Source organism: Hyaena hyaena, unplaced genomic scaffold (genome assembly GCF_003009895.1).
Source record: "Hyaena hyaena isolate Hyena2069 unplaced genomic scaffold, ASM300989v1 scaffold_880, whole genome shotgun sequence".
NCBI lineage: Eukaryota > Metazoa > Chordata > Mammalia > Carnivora > Hyaenidae > Hyaena > Hyaena hyaena.
Genome location: NW_024081515.1, coordinates 587062 through 600227, shown reverse-complemented (window position 1 = coordinate 600227; position 13166 = coordinate 587062). Strand labels below are relative to the sequence as shown.

At 35.9% G+C, this 13166-nt stretch overlaps 1 protein-coding gene across 1 annotated transcript in view; it reads left to right on the top strand.

The window, feature by feature from the left end:
- The first annotated feature begins 1273 nt into the window (after positions 1–1273).
- LOC120222488 (zona pellucida sperm-binding protein 2-like) overlaps positions 1274–13166 on the top strand; it is a 31066-nt gene continuing 19173 nt past the window's right edge. The window contains exon 1 of the mRNA XM_039220334.1: positions 1274–1310. Coding sequence (XP_039076265.1) covers positions 1308–1310 — 3 coding nt within the window. The 5' untranslated portion in view covers positions 1274–1307. The remainder of the gene's footprint in view (positions 1311–13166) is intronic.

The window sequence follows — 13166 nt, the reverse complement described above, 5'->3', positions numbered from 1 at the left end:
TGCCTTTCACTGCAAGAGTGAGGTGGCCTTGGATTTGCACTTCCATAGCCAGAGAGGGAAATGACATCCTCACACATTTCCCTTTCACCTGGCCTCCAGAACTGTGGATAGACTCCGATGTGATTCCAAATGGAAAACATATGCATTTTCCACGATTTAATGGAAAAAGAACATCACAAATCAATTTTTGAAAACTGTGGTTATAAAAGAGTAAGATAAAGATATAAATACTGAAAGAGTTCTCTGCTTTTCACTACCAACATTGGAACTAGCTAGTCATGTACATTAAGCAAATTGCTTCACTTCTATCCACTCTCTTCTGTCAAATGGGTGGGGGTAAAGGAAGATGGATTAAATTATCTCTGTGATTCTTTCCAGGTCTAGATACTCAATTTTAGAATGTTATCCCATTTTAGACTTATTGATTGCATATGTTGAAAGAGGAAAAACATTTAAAAAGTGTTTGAAATAATTCATTAGCATTTGGTTCACAGACGATCAAATGATTGTAGACGGAATGATCATTTTGGAAGAGTCTAATCTCCCCCACTAGCAAGATATTTTGTTTTTGACCATTATGGAGATGTCAACATCAGGCAGTGAATCTCTCACAACCCTGAGACTAGTGCTATTGATACACATTCCTTTGTTCCATACATTATGTGTGTTTGCATTCTAGAGAGAAATTATTGATATCCACTTTAATTTTGGCTTGACATTTGAATATGTGTCTGTAAATAGCTAGTTGAAAATTCTAGGAATACGTTTACCTTATTTAACAAATCAATTCTCTGATCTTTTTTTTTCTTTTTATTTGACTGCCAGGAGAATTTGCCAACTTTTTCTTTGATCATCAGTCAGTTAGCATATTTTTTTAAAGAACATTACTCTAAACCTTCAGAGTACCCTTTTCTTTTTAAATTCTTTATATTTCTTTCTGAACTTCGTGCCAGTAACTCAGTAGGACATAAAATTCCTTTCTTAAAAATCAGCTTCTTTTTGTAGGTACTGGCTTGGGTACTTTCCAAAACCATCAAACAGCAATCTTAAGTGAATACTGATTCTCTTATCAGGATACCAGTGGTTCATAGCTGTTGACCACGTCTGTTTAATTTACTCCCTTAAACATCATGATCATGTTGTTGTTGTTGTTGTTGTTGTTGTTGTTGTTGTTTTTAAGGTGAGCTATCTTGTATTGGGTATTCCATTCCTTCTGTGACATACTCTACCACTTCTCAATATGCCCCTGGTAACTCCCTGCTACTATCCTGGACCAAGCATAACCACCACTTTCCTGGATTACTACAATGGTAAAACGGGCTTATTGCTTCTACCTTTGTTTCTCTTTAGTATATTCTCATCCCAGCAGCCAGAGTGGTCACAGTAAGTACTGACAACCCTCAATGTCTCACATGATCTGTGCTTACTCTGCCACACGTTAACTCTCTAAATCCATTTCTTATTTCTCCCTCCTTATTTGCTCTGTTTTAATCCCACTGACCATTTGTTGTTCCTCAGAATTGTTCTACCTATGCATGCCTCTGAGCCTTTGTGCTTGCTGTTCCTTCTGCCTGAAATGCTTTTCTTCCAGATCTAGCTCTCTCACATCCTCTGGGTATTCAGTCAATAGTCACCAGCCCAGTAAAATCTTCCTTGGATCTCTATCACCTCCCTTTCCCCCACATTGATATTTCTTACCCCTATCCTTTGCTTAATTCTTTAGCATTAGCTTTTATCAATATGCAATCTACATATACTTTACTAATTTATCTAGCTTAATATTTGTCTCTTTCCCATTAGAATATAAATCCCATGCAGGCAAGAATTTTTTTTTGGTTGATTCACTGCTATATATATCACAGGTTCTTCAAGAGTACCTAGCATACAGTAGGTTTTCAATTATATTTGTTGAATAAACTAATCTAAAAACATGTGCTATGATTTGTTGAACATTTTTAAAACTGACACAAAATAATAATGTTTTGAATTGTTTCTTCTTTAATTGGTTATATTTCAAATATACTGATGGCTAAAACTATGTTCTTTTAATTTCTTGCACCTGCACACTTACTCTCCAACATTGGATCTCAGTAAATAGAAATGATCCTTAATCCTTAAACATTCCATATTCTTACCATCCTCATTGTTAGTCTTTAACCCTTTGTTTCTACCACCTATGTATTTAGTCATAGTAGTTAGGAATTTTAATATAAAGAAGAGAGAAAATAATAACATTGCTTCCTTAATCTCCCTGTGACTCTCTACAAAATAGGGAGAAAAATAATATCTACCTCATAGATTTGTCATGAAAATTAACTTCATTTATATATAGAAAGCCTTTAGAATAGTGCTTGTCATCCATATATTATTATGTATTAATGTCAGATATTATATTATTAGCATTATTATATATACATATTAAAATACCCATCATACAGTGTTACCAACTATGATTTTCAAGGAAGTCACTATCTTTGGAGGATTTTTGATATATTATTACACTTGGTTCTCATTATTTAAAAAAAAAACATAGTTGGAAGAAGAAATGTGAAACAGTATGAAATATGAACTTGGTGTTAGCTAGCATTTAAGATTATTCCAGTGGTTCTCTCTTCTGGTAGTCACATTACATCCCTATTGGTCTCCCTCTTCTCCATTGAACAGGGCTAACCTGGCAATCAATAGGATATTTCAGAACTGACAGAGAATGACTTGTAAGGTTAGCTCAAAAAGAATCTTGTAGCTTCAGCCTCTATCACATGGATCACTTCTCAGAGTCCATGACATAAAGATATTCAAGAATACTTATGGAGAAGTCCATGTGGTGAGTAAGTAAGGGCTCATGCCAACCACCAGCATTGATGCATCAGCCATAGGGATGAATCTTCTTGGAATCAGATCCTTGAACCCCAGGCAAGCCTTCACATGACTGCTATTCTCTAGTCAGCATCTTGACTGCAACCTCAGAAGGTAAAAATAACCCAATTAAACCAATCCTGAGCTTGGCCAACAAAAAATGTGAGATAGTAAGTGTTGTCCTAAGTTATTATTTTGGGGATGTTCTGCATAATAGGTAATTAACTCATAAGTAAATAGGTAATTACTTTCCTAAACTAAACATTTGAAGAAAAGATAGAAATTATTTAGCTAACCAAAAGCACAAAATTCTGAGTACCAGTCAAAACTAATTGGTTTTAAACTATATATGTCTTAAGTTATGAAGGAAAGGAACAACATTTCAGATCATGTGTGACATGCTAGAAATACATTATTGAATACTGAATTAAAAATGTGAGATGAGGGGCGCCTGGGTGGCTTAGTCGGTTAAGCGTCCGACTTTTGCTTAGGTCATGATCTCGCGGTTCGTGGGTTCGAGCCCCGCGTCGGGCTCTGTGCTGACTGCCAGCTCAGAGCCTGGAGCCTGTTTCGGTCTGTGACTCCCTCTCTCCCCGACCCTCCCCTGCTCACGCTGTCTCTCTCTCTGTCTCCTAGAAATAAATAAAACATTTAAAAAAAAATGTGAGATGTAATTTCAGTTTTAGTCATTGTTTCCTGGCAATTTGGGAATGGAATGTCTTGTTTGTTACTTAGGTACTTATCATAGAGACAATAGAATGTGAATCTTACTAGTTTAAGCAAAAGTAATTTTAGTGGTAATGTCCTTGGGTAGCTTATGGAATTATAGGAATATTTGTATGATTAGTTCACTTAAGGACAGGAAGCAAAGCTGCCTTAGGGATCTCACTGGGGAAATTATAAGCAGTTCCTTTTGGAGGACTTACCAAAAGCTGTACTTCTCAAACTTGATTTTGTATAGGGCTCACCTATGAACAATGTAGATTCTGATTCAGTGGGCTTGATATTTTGTATTTTTAACAACTCTTCAGTGGTGCTGATGCTACTATTCCCGTGAACCTCACTTGAAAAGTGAGTGCCAAGAAAAACAATCTTCTTGCCCCACACAGGGCTCTATGCAGACAGTGTAGAGCCTAGTTGAGGTTCTCTCTCTCCCTCTCTCTGTTCCTCCCTCACTCTCTCCATCTCTCAAGAATAAATAAATTAACTTAAAAAAATTTTAAAAAGAAAAACAATCCTCATGCTTTTCTTTAACTCTTATTTGTTCTTTCAGATTTCCCATCAATGTCTTTTCCTAAAGGAACAACTTCTGACCCTACCCTTCACTTCCTTACCTCCACAGCTCCATTCTCTTTGCCATATATGTGTAATCTATGACTTTCCTATTGGACTAAAGCTCCATATGAAAAGGAATGTGCCTGGTTTACTGCTATCTCCTAAACATCCAGCATAGCGCATGGACCATAGTTCAACAAACACTTGACAACTGACTATCAAATGTGTAATATTCTCACTCCTGCTGTATTTAAAAAATAGTTTCAACCCTAGGTGTACATTAGAATTACTTGGACAGCCTTTAAAAAGTGTCCATGATGGGGTTCCACTCTAGATAAATTAAATCAGCTCAATTAAATTACCAGAGAAGCCTAACCATTGGATTATAAGCTCCTTAGTATTTCCAACTGTAATATGATCATATATATAAATATCATATATGTATTTGGCTTTTGTCTTGGTTACTGGCACAGATATCCTAATACACTTGGAATTTCCTGAGTGACAGGAGTATCTTTTTCTATTCATAATGAATCCCTTTTGACCATACCTGGGTTGATGCTAATGAGATGACCCTTGTTGGGTCCTTGAAACCTTTAGAATGGAAGTTTGTTGCCAGAAAAACCAACCAACCAATTAGAAGGTTAGAACGTTCAGCCCTGATTCTGAGGAGGGGAGAGACTCTGGAAATTGAGATCAGTCACTAATAGCTAATGATTCAATTAGTCATGCTATCATCATGAATTTTCAATAGAAACATTTGAACAAAGAAGGCTGGGGGTGGGGAGGTTCTAGGTTGGTGAACACATTAATATGCTGGGAAGGTAGAATGCCAGAAGATGGCACAAAAGCTCTCTATGTCCCTCCACCTACCCACATACACATGCATTGCCTTACACATTTCTTCCAGTTGGCATTTCTTGAATTGCATCCTTCATAATAAAATTGTAATTATTAGTATGGAGCATTCCTGAGTTCTATGAGTCCTTTAGTGAATTGTCATGCTTGGACAAGGTGAGTGGGTCAAAGGAACTTCAGAATTTATAGTCAGCCAGGCAGAAGTACTGGTTGCTTGGGGACCCTGTGGCTGGCATCTGAAGTGAGGGTGGTCTTGTGGGACTGAATTCACCCTTTACCTGCATGGTCTGCTCTAACTCCCAGCAGTGTCAGAATTGAATGGAATTGTAGAATTCCCAGGAAGTAGCAAAGAATTAGAGAATTATTGGAAAACAATATACCAATGTTCAACCAAAATTATGGTTAACTAATTGAGAGGCTAATTTGTGTTTTATTTGAGTCAAAACCTCTTCCTCATGCCAGATATTCCAGATAATTAGAACTGACTTCAGAAAACATAGATGTCATTTGTCACTGAATAAGAAATTACTTTCAATGATATGGACAGACAGACCAAGACTTTTCTGGTAGGCCATCTACTCTCAGATACATTTACCTTTTAATTTTTACTAAAATAAATACCTTGCAAGATCTATGGTGAAATTTAAATGAAAACAATTATATAAATATGTGTTTTTCTGTAACTATTAGTTTTATTTCCTCCTTCCTTCCAGGGGCTTCTGACAATAAGCCAAACTGATAAGACTCACTAATAATGAACTGAATACTTCATTGAGTGTGTCATAATTACTTGCCTAGTAAAACTTATCTGAACCTTTCATTCTTCTGAAATTGAGCAAACTATGAAACGAAAGCAGCAATTCTTACATCTTTGCAAATAGGGCATACCCTATTCTCTGATGCATCCTGGACATCTAGCAGAGTTCCTGGAAGTGCTTGATAAAAGTCTGTTGAAAAAAAAAAAGGTTTTGGGGATGCTTGCATGGCTGAGTCAATTGAGCATCCAACTCCTGATTTCAGCTCAGGTCTTGATCTTGTAGTTTGTGGGATCAACATGGTGTCAGGCTCTGTGCTAACAATGTGGAGCCTGCTTGGGATTCTCTTTCCCTCTCTTTTCGCACTCCCTAGCTCATGCTCTCTATCTCCTTCTCTCTCTCTCTCTCTCAAAATAAATAAATCAACATAAAAAAAAGAAAAGATTTCTGCTCTGTGAGTTTAGGGAAAAAGTATTGCTACATCTACAGTCAAATAATTTTCAATGTAATTGAAGAGAAAAAAAGCAGACACATGAAACTATATAACGGTATGGACTAATTAAACAGTAAAGATTAATTGAAAAGTCAACAAAAAAATAACAAAATAAAAGGACAAGAAAATTTATAATAATTCATGATCAGAAAAGGCTCTGAGGAAGATCTGGCATTTTGTCTGTTCTGCCCAGATATGGAGTAGGAGGGGGGTCTGTCCAAACAAGGAGAAGGATATATGGAATGGTACAGGATGAAGAATGCATGGAACACATTCAGGGCTTCTGGCTCAAGTAGAAAATAATGCAGGTGAAAAACTGAGGCTGAACAAATGTTTTATGTCCAGGTGGCAGAGAGTACTGAGTTCATTCTGGGTTTAATGAAATGGAATAGAATAGTAGTTATATAATGAATATGGTATTCCTGGAAGAATAAGCCTCAATCCAAACGTAGTTTAGGAAAGGTCTCACCTAGGGGGAAAATAACGTAAAAATGGGACTCTGGGTGAAATGATTAGTCAACCCCGACCTGTAAATCTCAACTTCTACTGTTATGAAATTAAGGTCAGCAGAACCTGATTTCTGAAACAAGGGTAGAAGATTGTTTCTTAGCTCACTTGAAGGTGAATCACAATTCCGAATTTTATGTAAAGCTTTGGGAATAGGCTTCATATTCCATAATCATATCTTATATTTTCACGATAAAGAGGCTTCTTTTAGTATTTGTACTTATGTTCTGATTTGGGCCAAATGAAACAGCCTGAAAAAAGGAAAAGAACTGAGGAATTGTACCTTTAATTATGCCTTCACGCAGAGAAAACAGGTCCTTAATTTTTAATTAATTGCTCAAATTAAAGTGTTTATTTTAACCACATTAAGGTAGAAAATCAAGAGAAAAATAACAATTAAGCCAAACTGTCCCTCAAGATAATTTCAAAACGAAGGTCTTGTACCATAAATCAGGAGCATTTTATATGCCAATATCTTTCTTTCATATATTCCAAGAAATTTCATTGACAATTGGAACCTGCCACAAATGGTAAATACCAGATTGGATATGGTGAAAATCACCCTCTGCTTATATAAGGTTAAACTCTTAGGCCAAGAGCTATAATCTTAATGTTCTGGAAAGGAGAAACACATGGAAAAGTAGATTTTTTTTCTCTAGGCAATGTGGTATTTTAATTAAGAACCAAGAGCCTATATAAAGCACCCCTAGGTTTCTAAGTATTAGGCTAAAATAAAGTAGAACTTGAATTGAAATTGATATGGATGATGGCATCTGCTGGGTCACTTTTTTCTCCATGCTTACCAACATTTTTGACACCATCACATACAACAAGGTGTAAGGTGAAAGTGTAAAACACACACAGTGGTTACTAAAACTAAAATCATAAAAAAATGCTATTTAGCTACATCTGTATATTGAAATATAGATCAATTATGAACACGTCAAATTCCATGAGTGATGGATATATTTTATAGAAAGATGTACAGACATTAGTAGGTATAGAACAAATACTTGGTGCCCAGGAGGAGACAAGCAACACACACTCAGGGAATCAGAGAAGACTATTTATTCTGCCCCAGTGCTGGCCCAGTGGAGTCCTCTCCAAAGGCTGAGTCCCCAGCCCTGGCTCTGGCCTACTTTTATGCTTGGCCAGCTCCCAGTACTTGTTAACTTTCTAATGGCTGCACAGATGGGCGAGATTTCAGGGCTCAAGGGAAAAGAAGGGGGAGCACTTATCGGTTGTGCTATGTGGCAGTCAGCTGATCAAGAGGCAAACAAGATTATAGAAGCCAAAAGGGTGCAAGGGGAGTATCCGGCCTAGGATATTGGGTTAAAATGGCTCTTTTTTATCTGCTTTTGTTGGTTTTCCTTCTCATAGTGAGTTGGCACTGGAAAGAAGCCTAGAACTGCCCCCCGCCCATACTGATGAGATAGAATGTGATTTTTCTTAACCTTTGAGACCTTTTCTTGACCTTGGAAAGTTATATTATACATCTTTAAGTATTGTAGCTGGATGATAGATATTTGTAGACCCAGAGAATCAGAGCCATGGCATCTTTTTGAGGCAAAACTACAAGCAATAACAGTTTTTAGTTATGGAGAATAATATTATTTAGGGAACCCCTCCTATCTGGCAGTCCTAAATCACTGTGTTGAAGCTAAAAGGCATTGGCTTTAGTGCCTACTTTATACAATGGGAAAATTGAGACTGGGGGAAATTAGGTTATTATCCAAGGACACACAGGGAGTACCAGTCATGACAAGTCTGTTTGACACCAAATCTCCTATTCAATATATTTCATTACTTACATCATCTGTATCATCTACTATGATGCCCACTCCATAAAGGTAGGGGCTATGTCTATCTGGATTTAAACAAACAAACAAACAAACAAATGCACATATACTGCAGTCCCAGACTAACCCAGAGCCAATTATATCAGAAAGTTAGGGTTTGGAGGTATAGGTATTTTTTTTTTTTACTTTTTTAAACATTTTATTTATTACTGAGAGACAGAGAAACAGAGCATGAGCATGGGAGGGGCAAAGAGAAGAGGAGACACAGAATTTGAAGGAGCCTCCAGGTTCTGAGCTGTCAGCACAGAGCCCAACGCAGGGCCTCAGCTCACAAATCGTAAGATCGTGACCTGAGCCGAAGTCAGAAGCTTAACCAACTGAGACACCCAGATGCCCTGCTATTTTGTAATTTTTTAAAAATCTTCTCAGATAGTGGTTATGTATCATCCAATTCCTTTGCTCTCCATTATCTTTGCGGAATACTTTGGTGTACTACTAAAGCATTCAATATCATTAGCCCTATTTTTCAGATAAGAAAAAAATCAAGATTAAATCATTTCTCTAAAGTCATATAACAAGTAAGTGGGAAGAGCCAGATTTAAACTAAGTTTGCCGAGTTTCAATGCCAATGGTTATTTTATAGCCACTAAATTATATCCCCTCAAAGGAAATTCGTACGTGTTTCTGAATATTAATAATCTCCTTAAATTCTTTAAGTGACAAACATAAATACTATGAGTTTTTCTAAATTTCAAAACTCTTGGTGGAACCAGGCATTATTACAATTAACCTATTTATCAAGTTGAATTATTGCACATTATTTTATTCCTGAATATATTATCTCCAAAATATATTCTATAATTATTCCAGCTCTACTGGAAAATCCTAAACATACAAAATAAAGCTTTGTCCCTCTACAAAAATCAAAAGAGATATTCTAGTTTAACTTTTAGTAGGCTATTGATTGTTTACCCATAAAAGGTTATTACGTTTATTTTATTGTTTTCTTGTAAGGTACACATTCCAAGCATTTGATTGTTTATGATTTGAAGACTAAGGGAATATTGGGAGTCTTCATGTCTGGGTCAAATAAAGCCTCTTTTCAATCAGGCAATATACATATTAGTTGTTAGAACAATTAAGAGAAAGAATATGAGTCAAGGTTATGAAGTTAAGTATTGCTTCCTATCAACCTCAAAAATGCAAACTGAATTTCTTTGCCAAATAAAGAAAGTCTGGGAAAGTGCAATACCACACCTTGGTCCACGTGCTTTCCCCAAAGGATATCCTCCCACCCATGGTTGGTGAGGACCTTCTGATGGGGAAGTACAGATGGAAGGAAGATGATGCAACCAGGGAAAAAACTGTCAGTAAGTTAAAAGGTTGGGGGTTGATTTTCCTAATATTTCCTGGCATTTTAAGTCCCCCTAACACCTGAAGTCCAAGATATCTGCAGCATCTGGCTACATCCCTTTCCAGAAAACAATATAAAACTTTAGCACTGCAGATTTCTGTTGACTATCTTGGACTTGTGCTATAAGAGTGATCTGTAATGCATGATTAGAGGACAGAGTGATTTATTCATTTGTACTAATAACACCAAAATGATTGCTTCGTGTCTAGCACTATCCTCAGTCTCTAGATGTATTAACTCTAGAGGGTCAATAGGATATAGACTCCTTGATGAGAAAGACCTTGTCTGTCTTCTTGTTCTCCTTTGAAGCCATGATGAGCACTCAATGGCTATTTGTTGAATATGTCACATTGAATCTTGACAACACCATATCATACGGGTATTGATTTATTTTACCAACTCACTTTACATGACTAGTACTCAGTGGGCACATACTTGGTAAACGTAAGAGTCAGGATTTGAACTCAGAACTCATACTGTCTGATCCTTTGCTCTTAGCTATGAAGATATATTCCATCCTAACTAGCCAGTACTAGGTGATAATGTTTAAGGAGTGCACTTGTGATAAACACCAGGTGATGTATGGCATTGTTGAATCACTACATTTGTACAACTGAAACTATATAACACTGTATGTTAACTAACTAGAAGTAGAATAAAATCTTTAAGAAAAGTAAATCTGTTGGCAAAATATACAGTACTAATGTGAATTGCATTCTTTCTATTCTGAAATGTCAGTTATGTATAGCAGTAGCTGTTTTAAATCACAGAATGTCAGCGTCCTTTGAAAGGTCTCAAGATAATTAAGTTCACATAGTCCGTGTTCAGGAATTAAATCAGTGGTGAACTGGTTAAGAAACCTTTCAACCTGTAGCTCTCCATTTACAACTTGCAGTGGAGTGGATCAGGATTTGAAGGACTTCTCATCTGCACAGAAATAATAAATAATAATCAATAACAAATAATAAATAATAAAGCTAGAACAACCTCAGCCTCTCAAATGACACTATGGCAACTACTGAGCACCTTTCAATTACAGAAATAACTTCTCTTTTCTCATTTACCTCTCTGTATCTAAATGTAGATTTACCTTGTAACCAAATGATCAAATTCTAGTACCTGTCCCCAAAGACTGGGAAATGTTAATAGTCTGACCAATACATTGTACTAGCCATGTATGCATTTGGAAATTAATTACCTCCAGGTTGCCAGCTGCAGTTCTAGGCACCAAAAGTTCAAAAATTAATAAACATGACCCTGGCTTTTGAAAAGTTCACCACTTAAGGATTATAGAAATCCATAAACACATCATTAAAATAGAAATGCCAGGATGGATTATATCAAAATCACAAAGGGAACCCAAAGGAAAGAGATGAATAGGGAAATTCAGAAGGCACTCTAAAATAATGACCTTGAATTAGGCTACTAGTTCTTTAATTAACCTACAAAATGGTACTACAAGAAGGGATATTGATTATCGGCTTGCTAATAAGGTGACCAGTGGAAAAGGCAAATATATATTTTAGGAAAACTTTTCCATATGTAGGAGCTGGGAAAAATGCTGCTCTGGTTGACCATACATCTATAATATATTAATATATAATAATTTAACATTTGAAAAAATAATCTTGCTCATAAGTAAGATTTAACCCTTTTGCAGAAAATTTAAGTAATGCATTGTTCATACATTAGAAAGTTTATATTATTATATTCTTCCTTAAGTACCAAGAATTTCTAGACAAACTTCTTAAATCTGCAAAGTTCAGCATGATCATCATACTAAATTTACCCACGCACTTTAATCTGACCACACTCTCAAAACTATTGAGGAAACTCAATAGAATAGAATAGCATCCTAGAAAGCAGGATTAATTACTCAGGCATTTTTCACTTAGGACAATTAGCAAATCAACAACAAAATGAAGCAGGATATAGAAGAATTCATGTGGCTAACACAGAGAAAGCCATGACTAAATCTCAAGTGAAACTATTTTGGGGAAAGTAGCAGATGGAAGTGAGATAAGGAAACCAGAAAATATTGTAACATCTAAATGAAAACGAAAGTCACAAGGGACAAAAAGAATAAATAAAGCCCTTAGTTAAATTGTTTGCCACTGTTTGGACAAAAACAAAGAATCAACAACAAAAAAAGTGGTCTCAAAGGTATTTCAGGTTGCATCTTTACAACCTCTAACAAAGGTCAATTGAGTGGGAAAATTTGTCAAAGTAGTTATTTGAGTAAGTGGGGAAAAAAATCAAGCCAGTGTTCCCAGCTATGATAGCATTGTGTAGACACAACTTGAATCGCTCTCTGACAAGCAAACCCACTTATCTGCATTTTCTGTGCTTTGTCCAGGAAACTCTAAGGAAAACTACATTGATCTCTTTGCCACTCAAACTTCTTACACCTTATTTCCCAGAAAGTTCTATTTTTTCCTTCTCTGTCATCCTGTACAGATTTTTTAAAAGGGAAAGAAAGAAAGAGAGAGAGAGAGAGAGAAAGAGAAAAAAGCAAAGAAACGAAAAGAAAGAAACGAAACGAAACGAAAAGAACAGAAAAGAACAGAAAAGAACAGAAAAGAACAGAAAAGAAAAGAAAAGAAAAGAAAAGAAAAGAAAAGAAAAGAAAAGAAAAGAAAAGAAAAAGAAAAAGAAAGTTAGTAACACATCAGGGGAATACAATGCAAATCTGGGACATCCGTAACAGATGGGAAAGTGATTTTTACTGAAAAGTATTTTCTAGGTTTACCACAGGGGAAGATAAGACAAAAGAACACTTTAAGAGAGGGGCTTGAAACCTCTTATTGCTGTCAAAGTATACCTAATCCTTTCTAACTAAAAATGTATGGAAAGTTGTATTTTAATAATTAGTAAGTTGAAAAAATTACTATGTTGTTTATTATATATAGTTTGAAATATTATGAAAAATTACTTTAAGCACATTAAAAGTCTTGTGCATGTGGGTATATCAAAAAACAGACATGCCGTATTTTGGCCTGAATTATGGCTCTATAACATTATGCTATTTTCTCCCTCTCCTGAGCAGAAGTTTCTAATCCAACTACTGTCTTAACATAATTCAGGGGTCAGCAAACTGATGACCTGGAGAATGGCTGATTAGTTTTGTAAATAAAGTTTTATTGGAACACAGCCATTGCCATTTATTTCCATATTTTCTATGGCTGATTTATTTCATGTTCTAATAGAGT